General features: G+C 47.4%; 11 protein-coding genes across 14 annotated transcripts, besides 4 other annotated features; 8 read left to right on the top strand and 3 right to left on the bottom strand.

Annotated features, from left to right (window-relative positions):
- Nucleotides 1–118: 118 nt before the first annotated feature.
- Nucleotides 119–2,908, top strand: TSTA_073750 (fungal specific transcription factor, putative; the record flags this gene model as incomplete). Its single annotated transcript, XM_002341335.1, has 6 exons — nucleotides 119–252; nucleotides 310–650; nucleotides 705–790; nucleotides 858–1,477; nucleotides 1,539–1,700; nucleotides 1,783–2,908. 6 exons carry the CDS (start codon nucleotides 119–121, stop codon nucleotides 2,906–2,908), a joined length of 2,469 nt encoding a protein of 822 aa, XP_002341376.1.
- A 161-nt stretch (nucleotides 2,909–3,069) lies between these two features.
- TSTA_073740 (betaine aldehyde dehydrogenase, putative) lies at nucleotides 3,070–4,905 on the bottom strand (the record flags this gene model as incomplete). Its single annotated transcript, XM_002341334.1, has 7 exons — nucleotides 3,070–3,381; nucleotides 3,563–3,860; nucleotides 3,911–4,185; nucleotides 4,217–4,445; nucleotides 4,542–4,581; nucleotides 4,655–4,791; nucleotides 4,817–4,905. 7 exons carry the CDS (start codon nucleotides 4,903–4,905, stop codon nucleotides 3,070–3,072), a joined length of 1,380 nt encoding a protein of 459 aa, XP_002341375.1.
- A 2,271-nt stretch (nucleotides 4,906–7,176) lies between these two features.
- On the top strand, nucleotides 7,177–8,059 carry TSTA_073730 (protein FDD123, putative; the record flags this gene model as incomplete). The annotated part of the gene is made up of 2 exons (XM_002341333.1): nucleotides 7,177–7,302; nucleotides 7,355–8,059. The coding sequence occupies 2 exons, from the start codon at nucleotides 7,177–7,179 to the stop codon at nucleotides 8,057–8,059; spliced, it is 831 nt and encodes a 276-aa protein (XP_002341374.1).
- A 152-nt stretch (nucleotides 8,060–8,211) lies between these two features.
- TSTA_073720 (uncharacterized protein) lies at nucleotides 8,212–9,789 on the bottom strand (the record flags this gene model as incomplete). Its single annotated transcript, XM_002341332.1, has 3 exons — nucleotides 8,212–8,542; nucleotides 8,596–9,195; nucleotides 9,246–9,789. The coding sequence occupies 3 exons, from the start codon at nucleotides 9,787–9,789 to the stop codon at nucleotides 8,325–8,327; spliced, it is 1,362 nt and encodes a 453-aa protein (XP_002341373.1). The 3' UTR covers nucleotides 8,212–8,324.
- Nucleotides 9,790–10,378: 589 nt separating this feature from the next.
- On the top strand, nucleotides 10,379–11,814 carry TSTA_073710 (uncharacterized protein). The gene is made up of 2 exons (XM_002341331.1): nucleotides 10,379–11,084; nucleotides 11,135–11,814. Exons 1-2 carry the CDS (start codon nucleotides 10,697–10,699, stop codon nucleotides 11,713–11,715), a joined length of 969 nt encoding a protein of 322 aa, XP_002341372.1. The 5' UTR covers nucleotides 10,379–10,696; the 3' UTR covers nucleotides 11,716–11,814.
- Nucleotides 11,815–12,036: 222 nt separating this feature from the next.
- Nucleotides 12,037–13,637, top strand: TSTA_073700 (protein transport protein (LST8), putative). The gene is made up of 4 exons (XM_002341330.1): nucleotides 12,037–12,101; nucleotides 12,155–12,176; nucleotides 12,235–12,730; nucleotides 12,786–13,637. The coding sequence occupies exons 1-4, from the start codon at nucleotides 12,080–12,082 to the stop codon at nucleotides 13,491–13,493; spliced, it is 1,248 nt and encodes a 415-aa protein (XP_002341371.1). The 5' UTR covers nucleotides 12,037–12,079; the 3' UTR covers nucleotides 13,494–13,637.
- Nucleotides 13,638–13,670: 33 nt separating this feature from the next.
- TSTA_073690 (dynein light chain (Tctex1), putative) lies at nucleotides 13,671–15,339 on the bottom strand. 2 transcript variants are annotated; one of them, XM_002341328.1, is made up of 5 exons: nucleotides 15,231–15,339; nucleotides 14,953–15,045; nucleotides 14,807–14,845; nucleotides 14,582–14,656; nucleotides 13,671–14,506 (listed from the first exon to the last, which is right to left on the bottom strand). In XM_002341328.1, the coding sequence occupies exons 2-5, from the start codon at nucleotides 14,983–14,985 to the stop codon at nucleotides 14,189–14,191; spliced, it is 465 nt and encodes a 154-aa protein (XP_002341369.1). In that variant the 5' UTR covers nucleotides 14,986–15,045; nucleotides 15,231–15,339; the 3' UTR covers nucleotides 13,671–14,188. The 2 variants fall into 2 exon arrangements, with proteins under 2 accessions (XP_002341369.1, XP_002341370.1); XM_002341329.1 differs by lacking the exon at nucleotides 15,231–15,339 and having other exon boundaries at nucleotides 14,953–15,121.
- Nucleotides 14,438–14,457: a microsatellite.
- A 310-nt stretch (nucleotides 15,340–15,649) lies between the features above and the next one.
- On the top strand, nucleotides 15,650–16,630 carry TSTA_073680 (vacuolar transporter chaperon Vtc1, putative). 2 transcript variants are annotated; one of them, XM_002341326.1, is made up of 3 exons: nucleotides 15,650–15,793; nucleotides 15,859–15,911; nucleotides 15,992–16,630. In XM_002341326.1, the coding sequence occupies exons 2-3, from the start codon at nucleotides 15,878–15,880 to the stop codon at nucleotides 16,336–16,338; spliced, it is 381 nt and encodes a 126-aa protein (XP_002341367.1). In that variant the 5' UTR covers nucleotides 15,650–15,793; nucleotides 15,859–15,877; the 3' UTR covers nucleotides 16,339–16,630. The 2 variants fall into 2 exon arrangements, with proteins under 2 accessions (XP_002341367.1, XP_002341368.1); XM_002341327.1 differs by having other exon boundaries at nucleotides 15,650–15,911.
- Nucleotides 16,520–16,544: a sequence feature (AT_rich).
- Nucleotides 16,631–18,909: 2,279 nt separating the features above from the next.
- TSTA_073670 (uncharacterized protein) lies at nucleotides 18,910–21,327 on the top strand (the record flags this gene model as incomplete). Its single annotated transcript, XM_002341325.1, has 1 exon — nucleotides 18,910–21,327. The coding sequence occupies one exon, from the start codon at nucleotides 18,910–18,912 to the stop codon at nucleotides 20,914–20,916; it is 2,007 nt and encodes a 668-aa protein (XP_002341366.1). The 3' UTR covers nucleotides 20,917–21,327.
- Nucleotides 20,014–20,043: a microsatellite.
- Nucleotides 20,689–20,744: a microsatellite.
- Nucleotides 21,328–21,483: 156 nt separating the features above from the next.
- Nucleotides 21,484–23,021, top strand: TSTA_073660 (uncharacterized protein). Its single transcript, XM_002341324.1, has 2 exons — nucleotides 21,484–21,988; nucleotides 22,034–23,021. Exons 1-2 carry the CDS (start codon nucleotides 21,606–21,608, stop codon nucleotides 22,758–22,760), a joined length of 1,110 nt encoding a protein of 369 aa, XP_002341365.1. The 5' UTR covers nucleotides 21,484–21,605; the 3' UTR covers nucleotides 22,761–23,021.
- Nucleotides 23,022–23,673: 652 nt separating this feature from the next.
- On the top strand, nucleotides 23,674–27,048 carry TSTA_073650 (uncharacterized protein). 2 transcript variants are annotated; one of them, XM_002341322.1, is made up of 3 exons: nucleotides 23,674–24,608; nucleotides 24,670–25,834; nucleotides 26,302–27,048. In XM_002341322.1, exons 1-3 carry the CDS (start codon nucleotides 24,052–24,054, stop codon nucleotides 26,953–26,955), a joined length of 2,376 nt encoding a protein of 791 aa, XP_002341363.1. In that variant the 5' UTR covers nucleotides 23,674–24,051; the 3' UTR covers nucleotides 26,956–27,048. The 2 variants fall into 2 exon arrangements, with proteins under 2 accessions (XP_002341363.1, XP_002341364.1); XM_002341323.1 differs by lacking the exon at nucleotides 26,302–27,048 and having other exon boundaries at nucleotides 24,670–25,994.
- The last annotated feature ends 3 nt before the right edge of the window (nucleotides 27,049–27,051 follow it).

Here is a 27,051-nt window from a genome sequence, read left to right as displayed (position 1 = left end):
AGATTGCTAGAGCTTTGCCATCAACTTATCGTCATTTCACGCTTGGTTAGGTCTCCAGTGAGGCATCAAATCTATCTCATGAGGCATACCGCACTACCTTATACTTATAGTTGCAGGTATGAACAATGTTCCCAGTTCTCCACCCCCTGGATTTCTTCTGGACCCAGCAACTCCCTCAGAGAGCGTAGCACAGCCGAAAGGGAAACGACGGAGAACCACAAGAGATGCGCCACAGAAACGCGCCACACGGGCGTAAGTACTTACTATTATCACCGTGTAACATTTTATTGACTTCTATCGGGAATCAAGTTGCGATCAATGTCGGAGATTGAAAGAAAAATGCGAAGGTGGAGTACCCTGCACACGATGTGTTCGTTTCAAGCGCATCTGTCGGTTCAAAGACTCTATGCAAACCGATTGTGAAATTGCCAATACCGCAGAAATGCTAGAGCGGATGGCATACATGGAACGGATACTAAAACGCCAGCTCGGTGTAGCTTCTTTGGATACGAGGAGCTTGGCTAGTCTCGCCAATGCCATTGCTGAATCGGAAGATGATGAGGTCGATACAGCCTCCTTATCAGATGAGGCGCAACTCTCAATTGAAGACGAAGTCTGTACGATCTTTCCCATCGAGGACACTACTACTCGTTAGTTCCGCTCAATTGAATTCCATGCTAGTAGGAGTAGCTGACTGGTTATAGATTACTCTGGAGAGTTTTCTTACTTCAATTTTTCTATGCGACTTAAAAGCGTGATTGAGGACCGGATTGCTGGTTCAATTACCGAGGTACGCGCTGATAAGTTAAACCCCTGTATGTAGGTATCACGAAGCTGACATCCGTCTGTCGAACAAGAGAACCGGGGCTCAAGACCAAGACTGGAATTACTGGCGTGCCAAACACTTGCTCCCTGCCTCAAATACTATCTCCGTCGCACTTTCTTGTCTTCCACCACGTCAAGTAGCGGACTTTTTGATAAGTATATTCTTCACGTACGCCGAAACACACCACTTTTATGTCGAAAAGGCATGGCTACTCAGAAAAGTCGACGCGCTATATACGTATCCCTGGCAATTTGGTATGAAAGATGTCGCAGTAATCAGCATCATTCTTACTATCCTTGCAATTGGAACCCAGTATGCCTACCTTGATTCACCAGGTCGTAAGACGGCAGAAAGCAATACAGGATCGGTATTTTCGGAAGACGAGCTTGGTGCCTTGTTCTACCGGGAGGCAATCAGATTTCTACCCGAGATCATTGAGTCGTCTTCCTTGGAAAGCGTTCAAGCTTGTCTACTCTTTGCCGCGTATTCACTTCCAATTGACGCTGGGGGTCTTGGTTATATTTATATCAACATTACTATTAGGTTGGCGATGCAAAATGGTATGCATAGGAAGTACACCGGTGACGAGTTGGGTGCTGCCATGGTTGAGACTAGAAACCGGGTCTGGTGGACCACGTATGTGCTAGAGAGGTATGCTGGCAGTATCAAAATCGTGGAAAGGAGAATAAAGTTTACAATACTATGCTTACAGGAAAATATCCATCTTCCATGGTCGACCACTTGCAATGTGGCGATCTGATATTGATACTCAGTTACCGAAGGACTGGAAGGATATCACCCATGCTCCAACCTTCAGCTATATGGCTGTCTCTATTAGCCTTACCCAATGGCTAGAAGATTTCTTTCACGAAATGTAAATGGCATCATGGTTCCAACTTTCCTCTCACTATGGCCTGAACCTAGACACTGCGAAACTGATACTCTGGTGACTATAGGTCTCAGTTACGAAACTGTCAAAAGCAGAACCTGTATAAGATCTTCTCTCACTTGATGATGAAGAAGAATGAGTTAGAAGAGTGGTGGGCGATGCTCCCAAGTGAAGTGCTCGACGGCAGATCCCAGTCAAGCACCGAATTCAGGTCAGCAATGCATGTTCAGCTTGAATATTGCTTGTTACGTATGTTTCTTGGGCGTCCATTTCTTCTCAGTCGCGTCGAATCTTCACCAGAGCATACCTGTTCGGAAGACGGTCGTGAAAGAAGGTCGCCGACAGAACGTATCCAGAAGCAGAAGTCAGATCGGAAGGGTCTCGTGGACTGTTGTATCGGGTCTGCAAAGCAAGTCCTCGATATATGTAGAACGTTGAGGTACAATGAACCGGGCCTAGCAAGAGCATCATACATAGAGTATAGCTCATGTCGAGCTGCCCTGCTAGTGTTGATTGCATACTCAATCCAGAATCAATCAAACCAGTCCCGTCAACATCTACGAGACGGGATAGATATGATCCGTGAGATGTCAACATCAGGAGACTCTGCCCGATCAGAAGTTCGGCTGATTGAAATGCTTGAACGTGCCGTTGTTCGGTTGCACGTCTTCAATCCGCAGCGACACAGAGACGGTGAGACAACATTTTCGGACCAGATGACTTCCGTCTCAGGCTACGAAAGCTTGAAGCATTGGGAGGCAGTACGAAAGGGTAGCAGTAGGACATTCGACGGTGAATCTCGCGACTACAGCAATGCAAGCCAGCTGTTAGCACCTCCTCGTACGGTATCAGCGCGAACATTCGATAATCATACTACATATCGTGAACCTCAACAGGGACTCATGGTGGGAGTGCTAAATCAGAGTAGAGATGGCACTACTCCTACGGTGCCTACAGACAGGGACCCCAACCTGAATCTACTTCGACCCTTCTATTCTCCCGCTGAGCTGGCGCTTTTCGGAGCGAGAGACATGGCTACTTCGAATTCAACGATGCACCCCGAGGCACAGGTGCTAGACCAGTTTCTTGCGATGTCAGATCCAGGATTCTTTCCTAGCCTTGGGCTTGGGGGTGGGAATGGATTAGGGTCTATGGGCTTAGCGACCGATTCCACTCGGGCAGGAGATGCTTGAAGGGTGATTTGGAAGATGTTTTAATGATGAGACAGGATTCATATATGTATGGATCTATTTCAAAAACCACCATACAATATCCTTGAAGCGCTTGTTGATACATCTAGTTCTCAAATATCTCACTGAAGAATGCAAATGTGTCCACATTCTCACTTTTTACATCAGAAATGACCTTCAAGTGTCAATGTGGCGCTCTTGGTGACCAAAAACTCATTGCCTGCAACATTCTTACCACTCTCCTTGCCATAACCTGATTGCTTGATACCGCCGAACGGAGTCTCTGAAGCAGACTGATTACCCGTATTGAGGCTGGCCATTCCAGCTTCTAGGTTCTCGAACATCCGCCACAAGCGATTGACGTCTTGAGTGAAGACGTAGCTCGCCAGTCCCATACTACTATCATTCGCCAGCCCCATGGCTTCTTCCTTCGTCTCAAACTTACATTGTGATGCAATCGAAGCAAACGATTCCTCCTGGTAGACAAGCATATCAGGCGTTATGTCAGTAATGATGATGGTCGGCTCGAAAAAATAGCTTCGGATGTGATTGGCTTTCCTCCTAGAATAACTTCGGTGCCTTGCTTGGATGCGTCTTCAATATGGTGTATCGCCTTCGTGACGGCTTGGGGAGTTCCCAAAGCGCCCATCGTCGTACCAGCAGCTGCCCATGGCCGACAACCAGAGTACTGCTGACTCTCTCCTTGAGCATCTGTGTAAACTTCTGATAGATCCCACTTTTAACAAAGATCTGGTTGGCTGTAATGCACACCTGTCCGGCATGACGCCACTTCAACACGGTCAGTTGACTGATCGCTTGGTCAAAATTCACGTCATCAAAGATTATAAAGGGGCAGTTTCCACCAAGCTCAAGGGTGACATTTTCAGTCCTTGTGAGCATTGGGCCACAATCAACCTGCTCACCCTTGTCGAGCCCGTGAAAGAGACTTTTTTGACTAATTCGTGTTCTCAGAGTGTCTCACTAAGTGCAGGGGTGTTATTTAACCCCGTGGTAAGGACATTGCAGACTCCGGGACCAAATCTTACTTTCTCGGCCAGATGTGCAAGAGCTAACACCGTGATTGGCGTTTCAGGACTTGGCTTGACGAGTAAGGTGCATCCCGCGGCCAGGGCCGCCCCAGCTGTACGGAGCACCATCGCAACGGGGAAATTCCAAGGGACCAATGCGATAGCCACGCCAATGAGTTGCTTGATCGTGAAGATGCGGCATCCGGGAGCCGCTGCCAAGAACACAGTCGCCTTGGATGCGGTGGGCTTCGCCTGAAAACCACCAGATAGAGCTGGCAGAGACATCCAGCTCTGCATAAGACTCTGCAAGCGGCTTAGCTGTTTCATGAGTAAGGAGTTGTGCAAGATCTTCGCGAGCTTCGCACATCTGGGTGCACCATCTCATTAACAGCTGCGCTCGTTGTCGTGGTGTCAGTTTGCGGTATTCAACGAATGAGGCGTATGCAGGCTCTACAACTGCTGGCAACTCATCTGGACCATTATCGGGACAGCTCGCCCAGGTCACACCAGTACTGGGCCTTCGTCAATGTTGGACTAGATATACGACATGCAAAAATGGCCTCATACCGGTAATTTCGAACCTCTGCTTAGAATGGGCTTCGACCCACCTGTTATTGACGTATGAATCAAAGTGCAGCAAAGTGGGATCTTGCAACTATTCCAGTGAAAGCCAATAGTTCAGACCAGTTCTCAAAACGAGACAAGCAATGAGCGGAGGTACCTTGAACGGGAGTGTATACACTTGTTGACCAATCTTGCGAAAATGGGAAAGATGATAACACTTCACCTGGCTGGGCAATTTCCACCGTCAAAAGGACGCGGCAATAGAACTCTCTATATAATACCAGAATCTCTGGACTGGTCCTCCATAGTAATTACCTACTTTGAGGGTAGCATGGTGATGATCTGCTCAACCTGCATATCCGTCTTATTGTTTGTAATTGCGAGGTACATGGCTAGACACGCAAGCATTATCTACTATTTTTCATCAGTCCATCTTCCACCACCGTGGTCACGGCCGAGTCATACCGCCGGACTCAGTTTCCAGGACACCGGGAACCGGAATGAGTCACTCCGCTACGACGGAGACTTGCCGGCATCCTAGGGTAGCTATCATGATTTATCGGTAACTAGTTAGGTATTAAGTGCTTTCTGTGTTTAAGGCGGCGCATACCCTAAGTTCCGCATTATGAGATATGCTGATAAAGGCCGGTTGGAACTCGGGCTGATCAGCGCCTTGATATATGGACGATACAACTGAGGGCCTTCCCTCCGTGAGACCTCCGCGAGTGCTCAGCGTAGGTAGTCGCCAGCTTTTCGGATTACTGAAAGTTGCATCATCAGAGATATTGGGCGATACTGTAACTGCCGTGGATACTATCTACATATCAAGTGTTTCTAGGAAAACTTCCTGAATAGGAAATAGTAGTCCGTATAAATTGCCTCATTCGGTTGTCAGCCCTAATCGGAGGTTATCTCGGTACAGCCACTTTTGCGCCCCATTGTGGCGCAGTGATTCCACTTTTGGTCCAGAATTGAAGACTCCCAGTGGAGTTCGTGGGATGTCCTCGTTTACGATTGCATTACCGACCTCGAATGTCGTTCGATGGTTCGACTGGGGGAAATCGGTACCTGCCTGGAGACTGATCTTGAATGAGAAGGGTGCGCAGAATTAGGTTAAGCGGATTCAGGATGTCTTCCCCTTGATGTCCTCAGACTCCTCACTGTACTCGCTACATTGTAGCCGTGCCTTCATCCTTTCCACTTTTCATATATGGTCTCATCTCGTCGTCGAAAGATTGGGAATGTGCCACTGAGGAAATTTATCTCATAATAGTTTCCTAAGCAGCTAACAGTTGAGTTGGCATGTTGGTTGTGTGAGGTGCAAGTATTGGAGACACGAAAGATAGTACTTAGAGCTGATCATCCTGACACTGTTGTTAGCATAAATAACCTAGCGTTGGCATTTTATAGCCAAGGTTGATTAAGTGAAGCTGAGAAGTTAAGTTTGCAAGTATTGGAGACACTAAAGACAGTTCAAGGCGTTGAGCATCCTCTCACTCTGACCTGTATGGATAATGTCGCATCAATTTACTGGAGGCAGGGTCGATAGAACGAAGCTGAAGAAGCTTATTGTGCAAGTAATTGAGGCAAGAAAGGCAGTATTGGGTGCCGAGAATCCTATACTTTAACCAGCATGGCAAACCCTGGCATCAACCCACCGAAGTCGGGGTCGTTTGAATGAAGCTGAGAAACTTAATATACAAGTGCTGGAGAAACGAAAAGCAACGCTAGGGATTAAGCATCCGCACACGCTGGAGAGCATCAATAACCTAACAACAACCTACATAAATCAGGGTCGATGGAATGAGGCTGAGAAGCTAGGCATGCGAGATCTAGAGATATGGAAAACTATGCTGGGAGATATATATCCCGATACTTTGCTTAGCATGAATAATCTTGCATAAATTTTTTTCATTGTGGGACGATCGAAGCTGAGGAGCTACAAGTGCAAGAAATGGAGATGGCTAAAATTAGTATTAGGAGCCGAGCATTGGGATTCTAGTTGGCATGTGCAATCTTGCTTACATTCAGAAGTCTCTTGGGAAGATACAGGATGCCTTGACTCTTATGAGAAAATGCTCCGCCTTATGCAGTAAAGTGTTAGGACCAAGTCATCCGTACTCCATCTTATCCTCTCGCACTCTCGGTGATTGGATGAATAAGTATAACGCAAGGCCGCTCACTGAGAAAGAATGTCTGCAGCCTCTGCGAGAAGTGTCGGAATGATCACCAACCGCTATGCCAGTCCACACACTCCAACACGTTCATCTATTAGTTTATGACTTTCCGGCACCGACTCAGATTGTGGATTAGATCTATATACTCAATTACGTCTCAGTAAGCTCTGTATTTACCTTTCGAGATTTTGAGGGTATCATCAATGTTATCATTTCCGATGTCTTCGTTTTCGAGTCTTAAGGGCAGCTTAAGGGGTATCACGGAGGGTCAACGAACAACGGAGGATCAAAAAATGAGCGGATGGTCAGGAAATTTACGGAGGGTGGTGTATGTACTTACAAATCCTAAGAAAAGAATTTATTTCCCTCAGATGAACCAAAAGTGTATATATTCCTCCATAGATCCCTTCTGACTATGCACCAATGCAGTTCAGTATCCAACTTGCTCCGTTCCTTTCACTTATTTCTTTCCTCTATCACAACACTTCATTGAGACCACATAATGGAAATCTTTCCCCGAGGCAACGACGCCCTAAATGTCAATCCACCAGTCGGCGTCACAGAAGCCCTATCCCAACATGGATCAGACTGGCTCTGGGCCGTTACAGCAATCTACATAGTCGCTTTCGTATGCCTTTCCTTTTCTAAAAGAATAGATCGCCAAGTTAACTATCAAACAGTTCTTCACATTAATCCCCTGTTTCACCACCCCCGAAAGTGACCGAGTCTTCCACTACCTCCTCACCATGACCCTCCTCGTAGGCTCCGTAACCTACTTCGCTCAAGCCTCTGATCTCGGCTGGATCTCTCTCGAAGACAGCAACACAACCCGGCAAATCTTCTATGCTCGATACATCAACTGGGCCGTCCTCTTCCCATCCTGGGCTTTGGCTTTGGGACTTTTATCTGGCGTATCATGGACGACCATCATCCTCAACATCTTCTGTGCCTGGTACTGGGTTCTAACATACCTAGTCTGTGCCCTCGTAAGCACAGACTATAAATGGGGATTCTTCACCTTTGGGACTTTTGCATACATAATCCTAGCAATGAGCACACTCAACGAAAGTCGCGAAGCTGCCGAGCGTCTGGGAATTGTGCGGGATTACATGACTCTCTCAGTTATTGTGAATGTACTGTGGATCTGCTACCCAATTGCATTTGGACTGAGTGACGGCGGGAATGTGATTCGTGTTACTGGTGGATTTGTCTTCTTTGGGGTTTTGGATGTCCTCTTGGGACCTGTAGCGTGTTCGTTGTTTGTGGTCATGACTAGGAAGTGGGATTATAAGAAGTTGAATTTGGCGATTAGTGAGGCGAGATATCCTTTGCCTGAGACAGCGAAGGAGCCTGCGTTGATTGAGGGTGCGCGTACTGAGGCTTGATCGTTCTCATCAAGTCGAGTTCCGGGTTTGGAGGATGGCAGTAAGTGGGAATAAGTAAGAGATAGATATGGTGAGATAGAGGTCTTCGATTTGAGTGCATCAGATCATCCACTGGATATTCCGCAATCTTAATAGTTTGTCATATGGTAGCATAGATTAATGCCTATCTTATTATTAGTGCAACACGCCTTAACCTCTATCCACTAACCGAAACTCCATCATTATTAGAAAAGAATAACCCGCTCAGAAAGTCACACGAAGGTACTTAGTTCATGCAAAGTAAGACACTGAGAGCAGCCACGACAAACATCCAGACTGCATCTGGAGTTTGTAGTCTCAAGGCTCCAGACGTATTTGATCCACAGCAATGACCATTATAAGTCACATTGTTCATATTAGCAGCCACCTCAAACACTGATCCTGGAGAACTACCCTCATTGTAGTAGTCAACCAGAAGGAAATTTGGAGGTCTGCCCCAGGTTGCTATCAGACATGTTAGTATAGCTCCCTTTTTTCTAGTGTGAAGGAAAACTTACTCGTGCAACTATTTGCCATCAACCCTAAACTGCGATATCCAGACACCCCGTTCGTCTCATTCAACACCGCCGTATTCGGAATTAACAGATCCAATCCAGAAAAGGAGATTTCCACGTTCAAGTTGTGGTTAGCCATATACAGGATCTGCTTGGCACTCTCTGGAGACAGATTCGGCGGCCTCTGTACCGTACACGGAAAGGCCGGATCAGTAGGGGAGAACGGCGTCTCCCACATTTGCGTGAATTCATCCAAGATGTATGGAACCTCGGTCTGGTTCGCATTATAGTCCATGAAGATGATAACTCGCTTCTGCGTGAGAATCAATTCTGACAGTACCGGCCAATCATTTAGACTCATGGGAATCTTTGGTGGTGTATATACATATCTCGACAGGCCGGAATTGATGATTGGAGCTGTAAAATTGCCCACGCCTACCAGGTCGTAGTTTCCCATCAAGATGGTAATGACTTCGTAGGGGTTATTGTTTAGCCATCGAGTGACTGTTGTCAAGTACTCTTCTAGGGGGCCGACATTTAGCAAGTCGCAGGAGGTATGACACAGGCGTATTGTTCCGTTTTGGAGGTGCGCTTGGAATTGTACTATGGCTAGTCAGTTGTCTATTAACGATTCCGAGCTTCAAGGAACGTACACATGCGGATGCCATCGTTTAATTGGGTAGTAACCGAGTATTGCTGATTCGAAGCAATATTGCCCTTTCTATCAAAAGGACTATTATGCGCCGCGACATATGTGATGTTGGAGTAATTGCGCGCACAAAACTCGACATAACCATTGCACGGCTGTGTGTTCGTTGGCAATGGAGTCGTCGAAGTCGTTGCCGTACTATTCCTCAGGGCCGTAGCATTCGGAGCCAGAGTGGATGTCCCTTGACTGCCCACCAGCATGGTGACCGTCCCCGAGGTCGTGGTGTATGCATCAGTCACATTCCCAGATCGCGTGCCTGTTCCAGTACTCGTTTTTGAATCCTTGGGCGTAGACAAGGTAATTGTCGTTGTAACTGAGGGATATGTGACTGATCCAGTGGCTCCCTCGAGGCTGAGGGGGTCAACGGTGCCGGATAGAGTTACAATAGCAGCCGTATCCGTAGCGGAACTCGTTGTCGTTGAAGCGGTCGTTGTAGTTGAGGCTAGTGCCCCTGTAAGCAAGGTCGCTACTATCCATAGCGAGCGCATTTTCACTTTGACAGAAGTTGTCAACAAATTCAAGGTCGATAGTTGGAAAAGATACAATTGAAGGGGGAACCGTGGGAGAAACTCCTCTGGGTCTGGGCCGACATGACACCTTAATCTCCCGCGTGGTAATTGGCTAGAGGCGGAGTCACCAGATTCTCTCAGGCGACTATCGTACAACTAACTACTACGAATACGCTCTTCTAAGTCTTTTACGGATTCTCAGTTATATCTAGTTACCACATGACGTGTCGGCCGTCGTCTTTTTCGTCCTGTCTTTACGTACTTTGTAGGTTCGTATGAGTACACTCAAAGCCACAGCTTACGCAAGGTGAGACTGCCGAGCCCCTCATACTGGGTCCTCTGAACGTCATCAGTGGGCCTCCCAGAACCAATAGCTCCCTAATTAGCGACCCAGCGATCTGAACGAGGCGCCTAGATGCCCTAAAATAAATCCTAAAACTGCCCCTAGACCCCCTACGAGGCCCTAGCGGTCTTAGCGGCTGCTAATCGGTAAGCCACAACCGCCACTAGCTGGTCTATCAGCCGATCTCCGTAGTGATTACCTCAGTTAATGGTCGTTGTGTCGATCACGGTGGTCTTCTTCTGCGATGATCTGTATTTGCGCTGTCAATGAGTCTGCTCATTTTGGGCATGATCAGTTGTGTCGTGTACGGTGTACCTAGTCACCCTAAGTCAGCCAGGCAAGCAGGTGCTGCCTAGCTGTCGTCGCTTCGTGTGTCATTAATTATCTATTTCTATTTCTTTTATTTACTCAAATCTTTTTGAGCTAAATCGATATTCTCGATAGAGGCAACTATTCTGTTTAAACAGATTATTGACCTTACCGCTGAGTCGGTACTGCTAGCCACCTACTAGCAGTCGTCAACCTCGAGTGAGGAAAAATATAATGGCCTCCGAAGAAAAGCGCATTCACAGCTCCAGGCGGCATTCAACCGTCGTCTGGCACCGACTCCTACGTTCACTCATCTACCTCCTCGCCTTCGTCTTTCTCCTGCTGGTAGTGATCGGAAACGTCTCCAATAAATCCGTGCTTCGCGAAACATATTTCCTCAAACTCGATACGACAAATGTCATACCGCAATCGATCCCGAACGCAGTGTTTATTAACAGCATCGCTCGTTCCCTCGGTCTGCATGACTTCTATCAGGTCGGACTTTGGAATTATTGTGAGGGATATGATGATACCGGTATCACGCATTGTTCAAACCCGGAAACGTTGTACTGGTTTGATCCGGTGTCGATTTTGTTGAATGAGCTTCTTGCTGGTGCTACAAGTACGTACTTCCAGGGTTGTATTACGAGTCAATCAACTGACTATTCTCAGTCGCTCTTCCGACCGAAATCACAGATGCTCTGAAAATCGCCCGAGTTGCATCCCACTGGATGTTCTCCCTATTCATCACCGCAACAGTCCTGTCATTTATTGCCATTTTCCTCGCGCCCTTCGCAACATCCAACCGACCTCCACAGTCAATCTCCCCAGACGAACATGTCAATGAAGCCGTCCACCCTCACCGCCGACCAACATTCATCCTTTTCCGGGCTCTACCAATGGCCATCTTCACATTTATAATAGCACTATTCACCATCGTAGCCTCGGTCGTTGCGACCGTCATGTTCACTATATTCGCCAATGTCTTCATGAACAATACCGCCGATTTGAATATCAAGGCATATTTAGGAAAGCCTATGTTGGCCTTTATGTGGACAGCGTCCGGATTGACATTGCTTGGATTTATTATCCAGGTGGCATCGTGCTGTTGCGCTTGTTGCGGTGGACGAAAGGCTCGTAAACAGCTCAAGGCACAGGCCTCGCGTCGGAAAGAGCAGAGTTTGAGTTCTGGGGGTAGTGAGTCGGATCCTTCTACTAGGAGACGGTTTCGATGGGGGAAGCGTTCGACTTGATTTATATTCAGTATGGAGTATATAGAGAGGGAATAGTATTTGGTTTTAGTTAGATAACGATATAGATATAGATGTTTATAACGAGCCTAACGACAGTCCACCACAACATTCGAGTCAATGTTTACATACATCCTAGCATATATATTAATGTGCATGTGATAAAACACAAAATTTATACAAGATCCGTGTAGTTGTTGAGAAAATATAACTATAGACGTAAAATGACTAGTCTACATTGGGACTAGTGCGTGCATTCAGCTTGAGGCTCTGAGCTGGCCCGACGAAGCGCTTGATCTTGAAAATATCAACTTTCAACGCACCGTACAGTCAATTGTTGTTAGCTCTTATAGACAGCACAGAAATCATGAGCGTTATTCTCTGTACAGGTTAGTTCCTACCGGCGATTGTCGTGTCAATATCGTAGCTAACTTTATTGCAGCGGGGTATGACCATACCATCCGGTATATCTTCCTTCCCACTCCTCCGAGTCGCGAGTATGACAACTAACGCAGACCCAAGATTCTGGGAAGCCCTTTCAGGAATTTGTTCTCGCACCCTTCAACACCCCGATTCCCAAGTCAACCGTCTCTGCATCACCCCCGACAAACGCTACCTCGCCGCGGCAGGCCACACAAATGTCAAACTCTTCGATATCAAATCCTCCAACCCGAATCCCGTAATGACATTTGAAGGACACACAAATAATATCACGGGAGTGGCATTCCACTGCGAAGGGAAATGGATGGTTACCAGTTCGGAGGACGGCACTGTTAAAGTCTGGGATACGCGATCGGGTAGTTTGCAGCGAAACTATGTGCACAAGGCTCCCGTAAATGATGTGGTTATACATCCGAATCAGGGGGAATTGATTAGTGGTGATCGTGCGGGGACGGTGAGGGTTTGGGATTTGGGCGAAAGCGTGTGTACGCATCAATTGATTCCGGAGGATGATGTTGCTGTGTCTAGTGTGAGTGTTGCGAGTGATGGTTCGTTGTTGTGTGCTGGTAACAAAAGGGTATCCTCTCCAATCCCAAAATCATGCTTGTTGAGTGGCAGCTGATATGTTATAGGGCAACGTGTATATCTGGCGCATGATTCAAGACACCGAAGTGACTCGCATTGTACCTATTGCAATGTTCCAAGCTCACAGAGACTATCTTACACGAGTATTACTATCGCCAGATGTCAAACACCTGGCAACCTGTTCAGCAGATCATACAGCCAAAATCTGGAATCTGGACCAAGCCTATCCTCCTGCCGTAGCTGCCGCAGCAGAGGCAGCCGCTTCTCGTCCCTCCAATACCAACACCACAAACACCAACGGAGCAGCTACTCCATCGCCCAACCCTCCTTCTAACGGAGTATCAAGCAACGGCGTCACCGCCAGCCCTCAACCACAACCCTCACGAAGCACATCCACCGACCAAGCAGCCAGCGACTTTAGCATGGTCAGCAGCAACCACAACCTCACCCTCCTCCCTTCTATTCAAAACCAACAACAACAACAGCAACAACCAAACCCATTCCCCACACAACCCGACGGACCACCTATCGACCCATCAACCGGCACCCCATTCCTAGAAACCACATTATCAGGCCATCAACGCTGGGTATGGGACTGTGCCTTCTCGGCCGATTCGGCGTATTTGGTTACTGTGTCAAGCGATCATTACGCGCGACTATGGGAGTTGGCTTCGGGGACGATCATTAGGCAGTATAGTGGACATCATCGGGGCGCGGTTTGTGTTGCTTTGAATGATTATTCGGAGCCTCGTTAGACTTTCCCCCCGATTGCTTGGTTGTGGGTTGTTTATTTGATCTGCTGGGTTGGCATTAGCATGGAGTATGGCGTATCCGAGTTTGCTTTGTTGTATGATGCGGAACTGTGGATATATAGGAATTAATATCACGATTTATGAAGGATTAAGAATACTACTGGAATGAGTGAAGAGTCCGGAATATAGAATTGCCCTAAAGAAACAATTAAATATAAACAAGAAGAAAGGAAAGAGAAGAAAAATCGCAGAAAACATAACATTAGTCAACTAAAGCAAACCACGGCCAACAACTAGCAGTACATAGGTAAAAGGTAAGAATCGGATATCATACCGCCATTAATCAGATAATAAGAGTATCAAATCTCTTCGGTGCTCACTCCCTCCTCTCCCTTACACACGGATAAATGTTGATAATACATTCATGGGGCAGCAGGTGAATATATCCATCTTGACGGGGATAGCTTGTATCAATCTGGTGTTGTGTTGTTGTCCTTTGTGATTGTCGCGAACACGTACAACTTCGTTCGACCTCCAATCTCAGAAGGCGATGGCGGTGTTGTAGTGTATGCCGTTGTATTCGTTCCTTTCCCCAAGCCCATTCTCAATCTCTCCTTGTCTTCATTTCCTTGGCGTTGTCCGTCCCTCTTTTTCCACAACTATTTTCTCGTCTCCGCTGTCAGAGATATGTAAATCATTTAACCCATCGCAAACCAAGTCACGCTAACCACAACATCCAACCCCCTCTCCTCAGCACCGGGGTATTTGAACGTCCACATACCATCCCGATTCACATCCCAATACGCGCCGGAAGCCGAGTGCATACCCCGCTTACCGATTTCGCCGGAACTTCCGGCTGCGGCTTTGTCGATTACGCCTTGTTGGACAATGGTGCTGTTTACGGTGAAGCGGTAGGGGGGTGTTGTGGGAGTGGTTGTCGGTGTAGAGGTGGTGGTGGTGGTGGTGGATGATTGTTCGGGGGTTGTGGCTGCGATGAGCGCTTTGAGGACGGAGTTCTATTGCAACAAATCCATGCGTTAACCTGACTTCCCTTTTCAGTCTCTTTCTGTTATTGACCTTGGGCAACGTACAATGATGGTGGAATTCCACGTTGCGACCTGCGTGTGGTCGTATCCAGATGCCTTTGACAGAGCGCCGTCGCATGCCTATTCATGTAATGATATATTAGTTTTAATTCCGCTTCAGGACTCAAGTTCGCAGTATTCGCAGAATGGAATTGTTCACGTCGAACAAAATGCATAGTCTACGCTTTGTAACCGCGCTTTCCGAAATAAAGAAATTGCCAATGAACGAACCTCGGTCGCAATCTTTGAGAGCTCTGAAGGAGGAAGGGGCTGCACGGCGCGAATCAATCAGTATTCTGCACTAAGAAACCAGCAGAGTATAGAGTAGTTACTCTATAAGCTCCAGCTGTAATCAAAAGACGCGTGGCGCAACATACAAATGATGAAGTAGGCGTGGGCTCGACTGCCATTTTGAAGGTTTCCGCTTTGATACTTGTCGAAAGGAAGGTTTATTGGCGAAGCGAAATGGTCTGTTGTATGATCAGCACTGTATTATTGCCGACTTGATGATTAGTTGAGGTGAACAAGGGCGATTTTTGCGGGGGATGTTTGTCCGGAGTAGCGTGAGCCACAAGAGAAGGTAGAAGAAAGACGGGAGACGAGGAGTACTAGGCGGTGCTTGCTCCGTCCGTGCGGAGTCGATGATTGAACATACCCTTATAGATTGATTATGTTTTTGAAGCTGAAGATGGCAGTATTGTGTGTGTAGCGTATGATGAGTTGTGTAGGAGAAACCTGGAGTAAGACTGTATGAGTCTCGTGTCGCACCAAGTCTACGTAGCGAGTGTAGTCATAACAGAAATAATGGGAACTGCAGTGCCAGCTTATCGCCATCGTCATTCGTCCGTTGCTCCAACCGAAGTCGGATGTAGAACAATCTAGCCTGTTTTTAGAATAGTGCACTGCCAATGTCGGAGTTAATTACCTGTTCGGCTTACCCTGGCCAATCCCCGAGACTGCCTATACCGGACATAGTATAGCGCATGGATCATTAGTTTTTCCGGCTGTCGTCTGCTCTATTCCAATAACGACCGCGCCTCGAAGCACGTGAATGGCCGGAATGCTCTGTTGCTTGCTGCGAGCGGGGCTACGTAATTCTCTGGCAAAGCAGAAGTCAATTCGACCTTTGACGATTGACGGTATTGGATTGCTTGCTCAGGGTCAGGATCATTGTTATTCATACTGTTCGCTTTGGCTCTTTTGAGTAGAAAGAAAAAAGTCGGTCTTTGCCTGTCATTGGTCTTATCGCCTCATCGAACAACCGCTGATACAGAGAACGGCAGCTTTTAACACCCATCCACCATGTCGTCGCAACCTCTTCTTCAGACAGTCCCGGGTTCGTCTTTCTCTTTTCATACCACTTGAGATTGAAGAGCCATTGAAGGGAACTCTATCGCGACTAACGAACTTGCACAGGCAAAAGAATCGCTCTCCCCACCCGCGTCGAGCCCAAAGTCTTCTTCGCCAACGAACGAACCTTCCTCTCATGGCTCAACTTCACCGTCATCCTCGGCGGTCTCGCCATCGGTCTACTCAACTTCGGTGATCGCGTCGGCCGCATCTCCGCCGGTCTGTTCACTATCATCGCCATGGCAGCCATGGTTTATGCATTATTCACTTTCCACTGGCGGGCACAGAGTATACGGAAACGGGGGCAGAGTGGATTCGACGACCGATTTGGTCCCTCGTTGCTTGCGGTTGCGCTGTTGGCTGCTGTTATTGTCAATTTTGTTTTGAGGATTCGTGAGGCGAATAGAGCTTAGTCACCCAGCTTCGGGTATGGCGGATTTCCGGGCAGTTTATATCGAATGTGTACATGTACAGAAGTCAAAGGGCAAGGTCGAGACAGTGTACAAAAGTCAAGCAGGAGTTTGTTGGTTCGATTTGAGTGCAAATTTGCTAGATGCTATTTCTTGACTGGATATTCATATCTGTTTATCTGTCTATTTTTTTATTTTTATTTTTTTTTCCTTTTGTACAGGTGACGTCGTTTTGTGGATAGTCAGCTCAGATGTTATAGCACCATAAATGGTTACGATCACATGATCCTTTCAATGCTAGCTACCATGGTTGTGATACTTGATAGACGGATTGTTTAACTGCTTATCCGGCATGACTCGTGCTATCAGATGACCCAGTGGGCCGGCAGATAGGTGCCCTAATAATATGCCCTATACTACGGCCATTACATGGGCGGCACTCGATGAATTGTTTCACATATTATTCCATGGTTCTATCGCAATGTGATGAGGATTCGATGTTTCAAGGGCTGTTGCATGTGATTGGCTGCTAGATAGTCAGTTATCAAATGTTGAATCGCTGACTTACTATGTAGTGGATAGCAAGCGGAGGATAACGGTTATCAAGCACGCTTACCTGAAACGTAGTCGGACAATCATGCATTTCAGCCAAGAACAACATATGCTCAGCATGCCCTGATTCGGGACTCACATAGCCGTAGGCAAACGCCATTGGCTACAATCTACATATGGTTGTGTGAATTACTCAGAGACTCAGAGTAATACATGATCAATAATCATGCTAAAACCAAGAAGCGTAATTGAGTGAAAGTATACTACAGAGTATGTGCCATGTATCAGATCCGTCATGTAACAGACAGTAGCACCAATCAACGGGCGATAGTGGTGTCTGATGGAGATGGGACTAGAGTTGAACCAGGCAGCAGGATTGCTATCAGTGACTTGATCCACACACCCACACACACACAACTCGCTGTATCCCGTACTAGGAAGTCGTGTATCTGTAATCTCGTATACATGCTTCCGCACTCTTATTCTAGACTCATATCATACGGCTCTTAGACAACTTACACCTTACAAGTCGTGTATCTCTCAAATCTCAAATAGGAATGGCATGATAGTGTAGCTGGAGTGATGCTTGCCGATGATGACGCCTGGTGCTCCACCCCTCAGATCTGAGACGTGCATTGGACCCGTCCATTCGATGCCTTGCATCATCAAATGGACTCCGATATTTTGTCGACTGTCTCACAGAATAAGAAGTGTTTGATGTAGGGGTCTCCATCTACAGAGGATTTTGTATTGTTTATTAGCCGTCGGTTGTATGCTTTTGTATCATATGCAGCAGATGTGTATATAGCTCAAAGAATCAAGCCAATCAAAGCATGGTCATTGCGTTATCGACTCGCCGGAACACGCCAGGATGCTACCGGCGGAACATTTCTGAGGCAAGAATGGCCAGCCAATCGCGGCATGCGATGCACCAGACCGGGGCTTAGCTGATCAATCGGATGCCGCTAAGCCCCAATGTAGTAGTAATACCTTGCAAATACGGTGCATTCTTTTTTCTTTGTATTTGGACTGTTAAGTGTATCCCTGGATTATGTGTGACGACAAGACAGGGCCCATACTCGAGTAAAGCGTCTCCTCTTTGTCTCCTATGACTCCTCCATATTCTCCGTTTCCTCCCTTTCCTCCCTTTCCCCCTTCCCCTTTCCCCTTGACAAGCTGACTGACTGCTTGATACATTCCTGCGATCGCTTCGTAAACAACATTCGCATACTTGAGAATTCTGAGTGCATTCTGTTATATCATCAATCAACAATCAACATCAGTCGATAACAGAAACAGTCGACGTAGTGTGTACGTATCACATCTCCATACTGAGTGGGCCGTGGCAATAGCCTAGTGTTTATTCTTAGCAAACTAAGCCTAGTCTATTCCAGAACATACCGATCCTTCCCCAACTCGCGTCCGTGCTTCTTGCTTTCCCCTTACTTTCTCGCCTTCCTTCCTCCTCCTTCCCAGACAACTGTCTTCTTCTCTACTTTCACAACCGATCATTCTCCCCATTTCACTCTCGCCAACAACGAAGACTGTCCCAGGCCGGACGTTTTCTCATCCTCATTCCAGTCGTCCACCCACTGTTCGTTCGCTGGGCATCCATACGCCCAACACCTACTATTCCGTGCCGTCCCGGTCTGAAATCCAGCTCAACCCTGAATCTCTTCCTTCCGTCGCACGTGAAGCAGCAGCAGCCGCCTTCATTTTGCATCGCTACCCTCCGTTTGTACAATATCTTTGTCTCTCAACGGTCGCGCTTACGTGATTTTTCTTGCTATTCTTTTCTCACCATCCGAGTTTAATTCTTCAACTGTTGACTGGAGTGCTGGTCGCTGCCGCTAAAGTTATCAACAGTCAGCCTAATCACTTTATCCATCAACGTCGCGACCTTAACCTCAGCGCTGACTAAACCTGATGGGCCTTTTAGTCACTCATACTAATACAACTTAAAGTTCTTCATCTGCGTGGGCCAAGCCGCCGCCTACGTTATCTGAATTTGCATCCCACCAGATGGCGTTGTCGCATGGCGTCTTCCGCTTGCTTCCTTGGACCTCGAGCTTGGGGGTTAATAAGATCGCGCCCGAGATGCTAGTTAGCACCGCTCCGCATAAGTCGCCCGCCATGGGGAGCGCACCTCTTCAGTTGCTCAAACGGAAACGAACCGACAACCACGAGATTTTCACCGTCATTGATGAACCTCACGCGAAACGTCGTCTCGAATCGTCCAATCAATTACCTCTGACTGAATTAAATGGGATCAATACCGCTAGCCTGCCGACGCCGCCCAGTCATGACGAAGCCAGCCCGGACTCGGCGTCGTCCGCTCCTATAAAGACCAGCATCGAACCAATGTCTACTTCCTCGCAAAGCGATATTCACGAAAAAGAGAATCCTTCCAAGGCGGCGGCGACCATAGATATGAATGCTTTGCGCCAGTCGTTGGATGCTCAGCTGAGTTTGGAGGTTCTTTTAAAGCATAACGAGCTGCGTCTTATCGACCAGGAGATTGCGAAATGCCAGGTGGCCTTGGAACAGCTGCGTCGATGTGCAGAGATACCCTATCCCGGATCAAGCGTTCAAGGTCTCTCGCAGGCGGTGAGTGATGGTTCAGGGCATGCAGTCCCCTATTCAGGAACAGGTCCGCCACCCGTTTCGCCTGCACCCTGGGGTGTGGCTGACGGCCCTTATTCTCGACACTATTCTAAATGGTTGCTGCCCGATCCACGTTTTGATGGCGGCGAATCCCCCGATTTGCCTCCTACTCCAAACACGGCCTCGGAGTCATCACGGTACACCCGTGGAACATTCACCGAAAATGGCTACGTGGCAGGAAAATCCCGGGCTCAGCGTGGCAGTATGAGCACTAGGCTGCAGTCACTACCGAATGGCTATCCTGTGGTCAAAGAGAAAGCTGGTCCGATGGTCATTAAGCGGAAGAGCGATAACAAACAAGTGAAACTTGTTTGTCTGGACTGCCGAAGGTTCGATTTCTCCAGCACTCAGGGATTTATCAACCACTGCCGTATCGCACATAGCCGCACCTTTGCTAGTCATGATGCCGCTGCTGAAGCATGTGGAGAGCCGGTTGATGTCGACGAAGCTGGAGCTATTATCGGTGGTGGTGGTGGTGGTAGTGGTGGTGGTACTACGCCGAATGAACCACCTATCGTTTCTAACCCCGGGTCTGTGCATCCTCTGGTTCGAACAGCACATACTGTGACGCCCACTCCGCTACCCATTGCGACACCTGTTTCGAAGGTGGCGAAGCCAAAGAAGAACCACACCCGGACTCCATCCTCGCCATTCAAAGCTTCACCTGCTACGCCTCATCTTTCTTGTTTACTGTCCGACCTTGGCTCGAAGCTGAATCTGGATGAAATCGTCGCTGATGCCAAGACGCCAGTAGACTTGAGCGAGTTCATGTCGGAGGGCGAATCCGATGATGAGGGTGATTCTGAGGGTACAAAGGTTAGTCCAGGCGCAAGGTTACCTGCACGCACAACCATGCCGCAGGCTAGCGCCAGCCAACGACCGACCAGTAGCAAGCGGCATGAGACCTCACAGGCCTTAGATTCTACTCCTTCGAAAGTGTCTGCATCTGTGCAGTATCCTCAGGCTTTCTTGCCAAGTGCGCTGCAGCTTGAAGAATCCGGTGGTTTGATTCATATGGATGACAACCTCAGTCCCGTTACGGTAGAATCACATCAAGCGCCTAGTCTGGTTAGCGATAATGAAGATGATGAATATGGAGCAGCTTCGGATTCAGACAACTTCAGCTCTAGGTCATCAGACGATGGCCATGATGATGACGAGGACGATGATGACATTGAGGTAGAGGACGACGAAGCTTCGACAACTTCTAAGAAGACCACTCATGAAGTGACCACTTTCAAGCGAAGTCAAGAAAAGAAGCGTGAGCGTGTTCTTCCACCTGCAATTGTCTCATTGAATCCTGGCGGAAAACGTCAGAACCCGCCCAAGTCAAAGAAAGCTGGCAACCCGAAGAAGGGCAATTAAATCTCTACTCCTACCACCTTTTAAGTCGTTACGACTCGATGACCTTTTTTTACTCCTTTTCTAATATATATTTGATTGAGATCATCTCCTTTCTTCCCAATGTGTTACTCCCCGATATGTTTTTTTTCTTCAGATAAATTGTTACTAATCATTTTTTCCCCTCTCTTCTTGTGACCTGATTAAGGAGCGGGAGTCGTCTGTGGGACCGGCCGGTTTTGGTTGGGGGGATATTGTGTTTGTTGCCTACCGGCTGGGCTGAGATCAGCTTTCTTGACTTTAAAAGAATGACCTGGGAGGCTGTATGAAGTTGTTTTTCTGGGACCTAGAGCCGGGTTCCTGTGCTACTTTTTCTCTGGTATGATGATGTTACGATAGGTCTACATGACAAAGAATACAATACAATATTCAGACTTTGATCAGTATTCCGGACTACGTAGCTCTTCAATGTTTGATGATTGAGCCAGTTCATTAGATATGTAGAGTGGATCTGATAATCTGATTGGTCTAGACTAGAACCCCATACTTTTCTTTTTATCGCGGACTGCGGAGATGCTACCAAAAAAAATTATCGACCTGCAAAGTTGCGACATCGTACGAATTGAAAACATGCATTGAGTTATCGCATTATTAATTGCAATAGTAGTCTTGCAATTAAGACTCATTCAAACCATCTCAATAGATACGGCAAGATGGAAGAAGAGACACCAACCTACCCATCCTTCGCGCCCTGGGACATCACACCGACCACCTTCACACAACTCCTCAGCCTCTACCCAGCGACTCTGAAAGAAAGCTACAAACGCAAACTCGTCGCAGTAGCAGCCCGAAAACATCGAAAACATCCTGAGCGTCTGAACAGGGAAGATCCTGTCTTTGATCGGCAGACGAGTGAATATGTCAAGCTTGATGAGTGGAGATATTCGACTTTACCGCGGGTATTGAGGGAGAGGGAAGAAGGGAAAAAAGATATTAAGGAAAAGAAGAAAGATGCTATGCATTTGAAGCAGGAAGAGAGTTATGATTCGTTGTTTATGCATAAGGAGGAACTTGTGCAGTTGATGGAATGGAAGCTGTACGTCTTTCTGTTTTCAGGCTGGATATATACTGACAATGACAGAAAACACGGCCGCTACCGTCCCGCCCTCGCAGGAATGATTAAAACCAACAAACCCGACGTCGTCCGCAAAACAACCTGCGAAGCCTTCAAGGCTTTTCTCGACAGACCACCTATCCGCGAAACTCTAGACGAAACATTCCCCAAGAAAAGTCAAGACATCCTAATGAAACCCCTCCGTGCCGTGGGCACAGCAACAGCTTCATTAATCCTTGCAGTCGCTACAGAAGGGAAGAAAAACGAAATCCCGTTTTACAGTGATGATATGTATTGGTGGTTATGTCTTGATCTATTCCCGGGGTCGGAGAAGAATCGGTATAATTATAAGAAGGCGACTAAGAGGACGAGGGATGATGGACGGTTGGACGTGAAGTATAATATGGAGGAGTACCGGGAGTTGTATGAGGAGGTCTTTAAGTTGAGGGATCGGTTGAATAATGACGACAGCAACAGACAGTTTAGTTGTGCAGATGTTGAACGGGTTGCCTACGTTTTGAGGAATTTCGATGTTTCGGGATTCCCGAATGCGGCTGAGATTTTGCTGCAGTATCAGGTCACTGTGGATGAGGCTAGGAAGGAGTTTGAGCAGAATAAACGAGGGAAGAAGAAGAGTCGTGACGATGATGAGTCTGAGGAGGAATTCATCCTTGGTGTTGAGCCGTCAGAAAGCAAGAAACGAAAGGCAGGATTTGGGGAGACTGGGAGGGGGAAGAAGAAGAAGAAGATTTAAAGCTTCCCTTTTTTTTCCCCTTCCATTGAGCATATTTCTATCAAGCAAGTTTATCGGTGCATCTCTCTGTCATGTCGATGTCGACTTGGCCTTTTCATACCACGGATCAGATTTATAAGAACCTTTGTATCGAATACAACATCCACATTCTGTTGTACAATGTCCATAGACGCGTGTCTTCCTTTCTGATTGTATTGATCCCAATATAATAGATTCATACTTTGTAATCGCTTTCACCGGCTTCTTGCAACATCCGTAATTTCTACCACAGCATCCACCACTCTCAGCGCAGTGATTGCGTGGTCTGTCGCCATGCATAGGGCTGTCGTCCTGGAAGCAGTCTCCACTGCAATTTCTTAGCCATCACAACATTGCGCGAGAAGCTATTGTCTTTGTACTGGGTCCGTAGGACTCGCATCCTTTCCTCATGAGTGATGCACAGTTGATGGACTTGATGAATCTCTTTCTGGATTCGTTCAAGTTCCTCAGATACGGCCCCCTTCTTTGAATTTTTGGTCCTGCCGCTGTAGACTTGCTACCAGTTCCGTCCGTCGATCTTGGAGGTATTTCTCCCGCTGAAGGAGGATGATGGCCTTGTAGTGTAGGAGGGATCTCTGAAGATAAGTGAATGCTTTTAAAGCAGGCTGACAGCTTAGCAGTCACCTTCTTCATCCCGTAACCTTGGAACTGCCTAGTACCTAAGTCCAAGATCGATGTCGTCCACTTGGCCCGATAGCAACAATATTGATCGGAGCAATCGAAGCATAAAAGCGGGGATACCGGAATTAACCTACCTTACCGAGGCCTGAAATAATTTCCCTAACCTAGCACATCACTTTCTTCTCGGTGACACGATCATCAGCTGAGCACACTGAAAATAAATAGTCCGATCATGGCAAATTATCGCGGACTCGGGGATTGATCTCGGCCTCCGCTACTTCAATTTGTTCGAATACAGTCATCTCACATTAGGAATGCTTTTCAGCTTACATCTTTCGTTCAAAGACGATTACATCGCTTTATATTTGCCTGAGTTGTAGCTGAACTTGCTTCGGTGTTGCTCGTGCTTACCGGCCAAAATGAGATGAGGCTATCGCTCTTGCTCAAACACGGAGGGAGACATTGACATCTCTTTCTTTTCCTACCTCATTTCTCCCTTTTCCTTCTCTTTGATCTCCTTGATTGATTCAAAGCATGCAGAAATCGATTATCTAAGATCCATCATACTCTCTTCTATTCTCTAACTCGGCTCTCAGTCGAAACCATTCAATCGTCATCAGCAGTCAGCAAAATGGCATCTAAATCAAGCATAAGAACTCACACCTCTCAGCCTCCTCCCAGCCAGAACAGACATGTCTCATTCAACTTGCCGGTCTACTCCTACACCAAGGGAACGCAATGGGGATTTAATCAACTAATCCCAGCGCATCCCGGCATTGCTCAAATGGACAATGTTACACTGACTCTTGCTAACCATCTCGCATACCTTGACGGCGATGCTGGGATACTACGGTCGTTACTGATGCGTGCAGGTCGCTCTCAGAGAAGATGGAGCCTAGAGGGAAAGCCGCAGGATGTATCTCCAATGGATACGGGAATTGCATCTGACTTAGTTGAGGTTTTGTCGAGCGCTGAGCGTCTCCAAACTGCTGTCAATCAACTGTGTGTTCAAGGTGCAGTCGTTCTCTGCATGTATCCTGGTGGCGAGGGTCGTGATGTGCTGCGAATGGATGCTGGCACTCGTGCCAAGTACAAGTTGAACAGTGTGACGAACTCGCATCATACAATGCTGCAGGCACTGTTACTTGTATGCCATGCCTTTCCCGCAGATGCGTATTTGGATGACGAGTAAGTCAAGTCATGCATCATTTATCATATACTAGGACGGGTTCCCTGACCATAATATTAGTTATCACGAGCTAGGATCGGCGTTTACTCCTCAGCTTCAGCACGTCATGCAGTACTATGACAATCTTCAAGCACTGGGTATGCTGTCAAACGAGGTGAAACAGACCATAGCATATACATTACTCCACAGCTTCCAGTTTTCATCAACAGCTGGAAAATGGGACGTCATCGAAAGAGCTGAGAAGATCGCAGCCAGCTTGGCAATGCCCGACAAGTGCCTTGACATGATGATTCTCTCTCGCAAGACGTATCTGGATCGGTCGACTGTGGCTCCGGAAGAATTCGACCGTTGTTCCGGCTTTTCTATGGAGAGCGGAAAGCTCAATGCTCTATGCGGAAAGGTATTTCTGACTCGCTCCAACATGTACTTGCGAAACAGCGCAGATATCGACATGGCATTTTCGTTTCTGCAAGAAATCCGTCCTATTGACTGGGACAATATTTCAATATTGGAAGAGCTCATTCTACAGGAAAGGGCAATTGCTTGGGGTCGGTTGTTACGGTTCCAAGGCCAATTCCAAGAAGCTCGCTCGCTATTAGAAGCTGTATACAATGCACGACAATATCCTGAAGATGTGATCTCTGCCGGTGAATTGAACTGCGACTTGATATCTCATCTAGCGGCGACACACTGTGAATTAGGGGACCCCGAAAAGGCGGATTTCTTAGTATCGACCAAGCTGGAGAGCATCCTAGAAAAGTACAACACTAGCAACCCCAATTCCAAGCCACGAAAGGGTGACATGTTAAAACTAAGGCTTGCTCAAGCAGAAGCAGCACTACAGCAGGGCGAGCACTGGAGAGCAGCAGATATGTATCGGGAACTGAATCGGTATATCTGGGCTACTCGGGGGCACCGGAACTCCATCCGGTCCGTATGCCGTATGCACATGGGCCTAGCACGAGTGCAGCAGCTCCAGAGTGACTGGCCCACTTCATTGAAATACTGGGAGAGAGCGATGCGAATGTATGACAAGCGTCCAGATTCCCAAGATTTTGGGACTGTGGTCACATACGCTGCAATTGCTTACGTTCATATACAAATGGGCAATGAGGATGATGCGATCCCTTTTTTTATAAAAGGGGGAGAATTACTCAAGGTTACTGGTCATCAGCACTGGTATACTGGCTTGGGGACTGGATGGTTCGATGAGATATGGGATCATGTAACCGCTGTACTGAGTCCATGCTGGCGGGCTTGAAGATATCGATTCACCATCTGATTGTGTTATTTTCCTATGATAACTGTGATTCGTTTCTTATACCCTATAGTTTTCTAGCGCATATATTTGCTCATAACGGAATGAAACGTCTTAACTTTTCATGAATCTGGTGCCATCCCTGAACCCGAGACTGTAACTTCGATCCTGCGAACTCCAAGAAAACCGCCGTCGACAGGAGGCTGTTTCCCAGGAGTCGTCGAATTGAGTAATACTCTCTAATAGTTGATAGTAAACAGTAGACGCTGTCGTCTTTGAATAGTGGGTAACATAGATGTAAGTGGCTACCCACAGGCCAATCAGAACGGCATTAGCGCCTGAGCGCGGCTAATATCCCGCTTCGATCTTTTCTGATCGAGCTGACATCTCCACGACTTCAACCCCAGAACTTAATTCAATACTACTTGGTTCAGACAGAATCTCAAACAAGCATGTCAACCAATAACGCCTCTCTCGAGGCAGCAGCAACCGAACGCAAAGCCAGACTCGCCAAGCTCGCCGCCCTCAAGAGAAAACAACCCGAGCCCGAACCTCTAACCGAAACCTTCGCCTCAAAAGATCAAGAATTATTACAAGAAGACGATAGCACCGAAAACAATAACATAACAAAACAATACCTCTCCGGCCGAAACTACGATGCCGAAACCCGCGGCCCCAAACTGGGATTTGAGCAAGCCCCCACCGAAGGAGCAATCACACTTGAACAACAAGCATCCGAACTGGCGCGCAAAGCAGCCGAACAAGCCCAAAGGGAGGAAGAAGAGGCCGCTGAACAACCTATAGATTTATTTAAATTGCAGCCGAAGAAACCGAATTGGGATTTGAAGAGGCATTTGGATGAGAAGATGCGTGTTTTGAATGTTAGGACGGAGAATGCGATTGCGAGGTTGGTTAGGCAGAGGATTGAGAATGCGCAGAGGGAGGAGAGAGCCAAAAAGGGTGGGAGGGGTAGTGGTGATGGTGAGGGTGGTGAGGAGGTTGGGATTGAAGGGGATGCGTTGGTTGAAGGGATTCATGTTCGTGAACAGGAGGCGGCTGAGGAACGGGATGAGGAGGATTTGCTGTGATGGTTTGATACGATACCCCTAGTATAATAAAAGATTGGGCGATATGAATTGCATGAAGATGGGATGGCGTTTAGGGTTGGAGTTCTGTTTCCGATA

This window comes from Talaromyces stipitatus, genomic scaffold, assembly GCF_000003125.1.
Source record: "Talaromyces stipitatus ATCC 10500 scf_1105507295523 genomic scaffold, whole genome shotgun sequence".
In the NCBI taxonomy this organism is placed as follows: domain Eukaryota; kingdom Fungi; phylum Ascomycota; class Eurotiomycetes; order Eurotiales; family Trichocomaceae; genus Talaromyces; species Talaromyces stipitatus.
The sequence above is the reverse complement of the archived record's forward strand: the minus strand, read 5'-3'. Positions and strand labels throughout refer to the sequence as shown.

Bases quoted from the DNA above. Each gene is read 5' to 3' on its own strand.
- TSTA_073660 (XM_002341324.1), top strand. From the start codon at position 21,606: ATGGAAGAAGAGACACCAACCTACCCATCCTTCGCGCCCTGGGACATC. The intron at 21,989-22,033 runs GTACGTCTTTCT...TGACAATGACAG, and splicing joins CAGTTGATGGAATGGAAGCT to AAAACACGGCCGCTACCGTC.
- TSTA_073710 (XM_002341331.1), top strand. From the start codon at position 10,697: ATGGCCTCCGAAGAAAAGCGCATTCACAGCTCCAGGCGGCATTCAACC. The intron at 11,085-11,134 runs GTACGTACTTCC...GACTATTCTCAG, and splicing joins GCTTCTTGCTGGTGCTACAA to TCGCTCTTCCGACCGAAATC.
- TSTA_073690 (XM_002341328.1), bottom strand. From the start codon at position 14,985: ATGGCAGTCGAGCCCACGCCTACTTCATCATTT. The intron at 14,846-14,952 runs GTATGTTGCGCC...CGCGCCGTGCAG, and splicing joins CCACGCCTACTTCATCATTT to CCCCTTCCTCCTTCAGAGCT. The intron at 14,507-14,581 runs GTACGTTGCCCA...TTGTTGCAATAG, and splicing joins CGTGGAATTCCACCATCATT to AACTCCGTCCTCAAAGCGCT.
- TSTA_073650 (XM_002341322.1), top strand. From the start codon at position 24,052: ATGGCATCTAAATCAAGCATAAGAACTCACACCTCTCAGCCTCCTCCC. The intron at 24,609-24,669 runs GTAAGTCAAGTC...CCATAATATTAG, and splicing joins GATGCGTATTTGGATGACGA to TTATCACGAGCTAGGATCGG. The intron at 25,835-26,301 runs GTAACCGCTGTA...TACTTGGTTCAG, and splicing joins TCGATGAGATATGGGATCAT to ACAGAATCTCAAACAAGCAT.
- TSTA_073700 (XM_002341330.1), top strand. From the start codon at position 12,080: ATGAGCGTTATTCTCTGTACAG. The intron at 12,177-12,234 runs GTATATCTTCCT...CGCAGACCCAAG, and splicing joins GGGTATGACCATACCATCCG to ATTCTGGGAAGCCCTTTCAG. The intron at 12,731-12,785 runs GTATCCTCTCCA...GATATGTTATAG, and splicing joins TGTGTGCTGGTAACAAAAGG to GGCAACGTGTATATCTGGCG.
- TSTA_073680 (XM_002341326.1), top strand. From the start codon at position 15,878: ATGTCGTCGCAACCTCTTCTTCAGACAGTCCCGG. The intron at 15,912-15,991 runs GTTCGTCTTTCT...GAACTTGCACAG, and splicing joins TCTTCTTCAGACAGTCCCGG to GCAAAAGAATCGCTCTCCCC.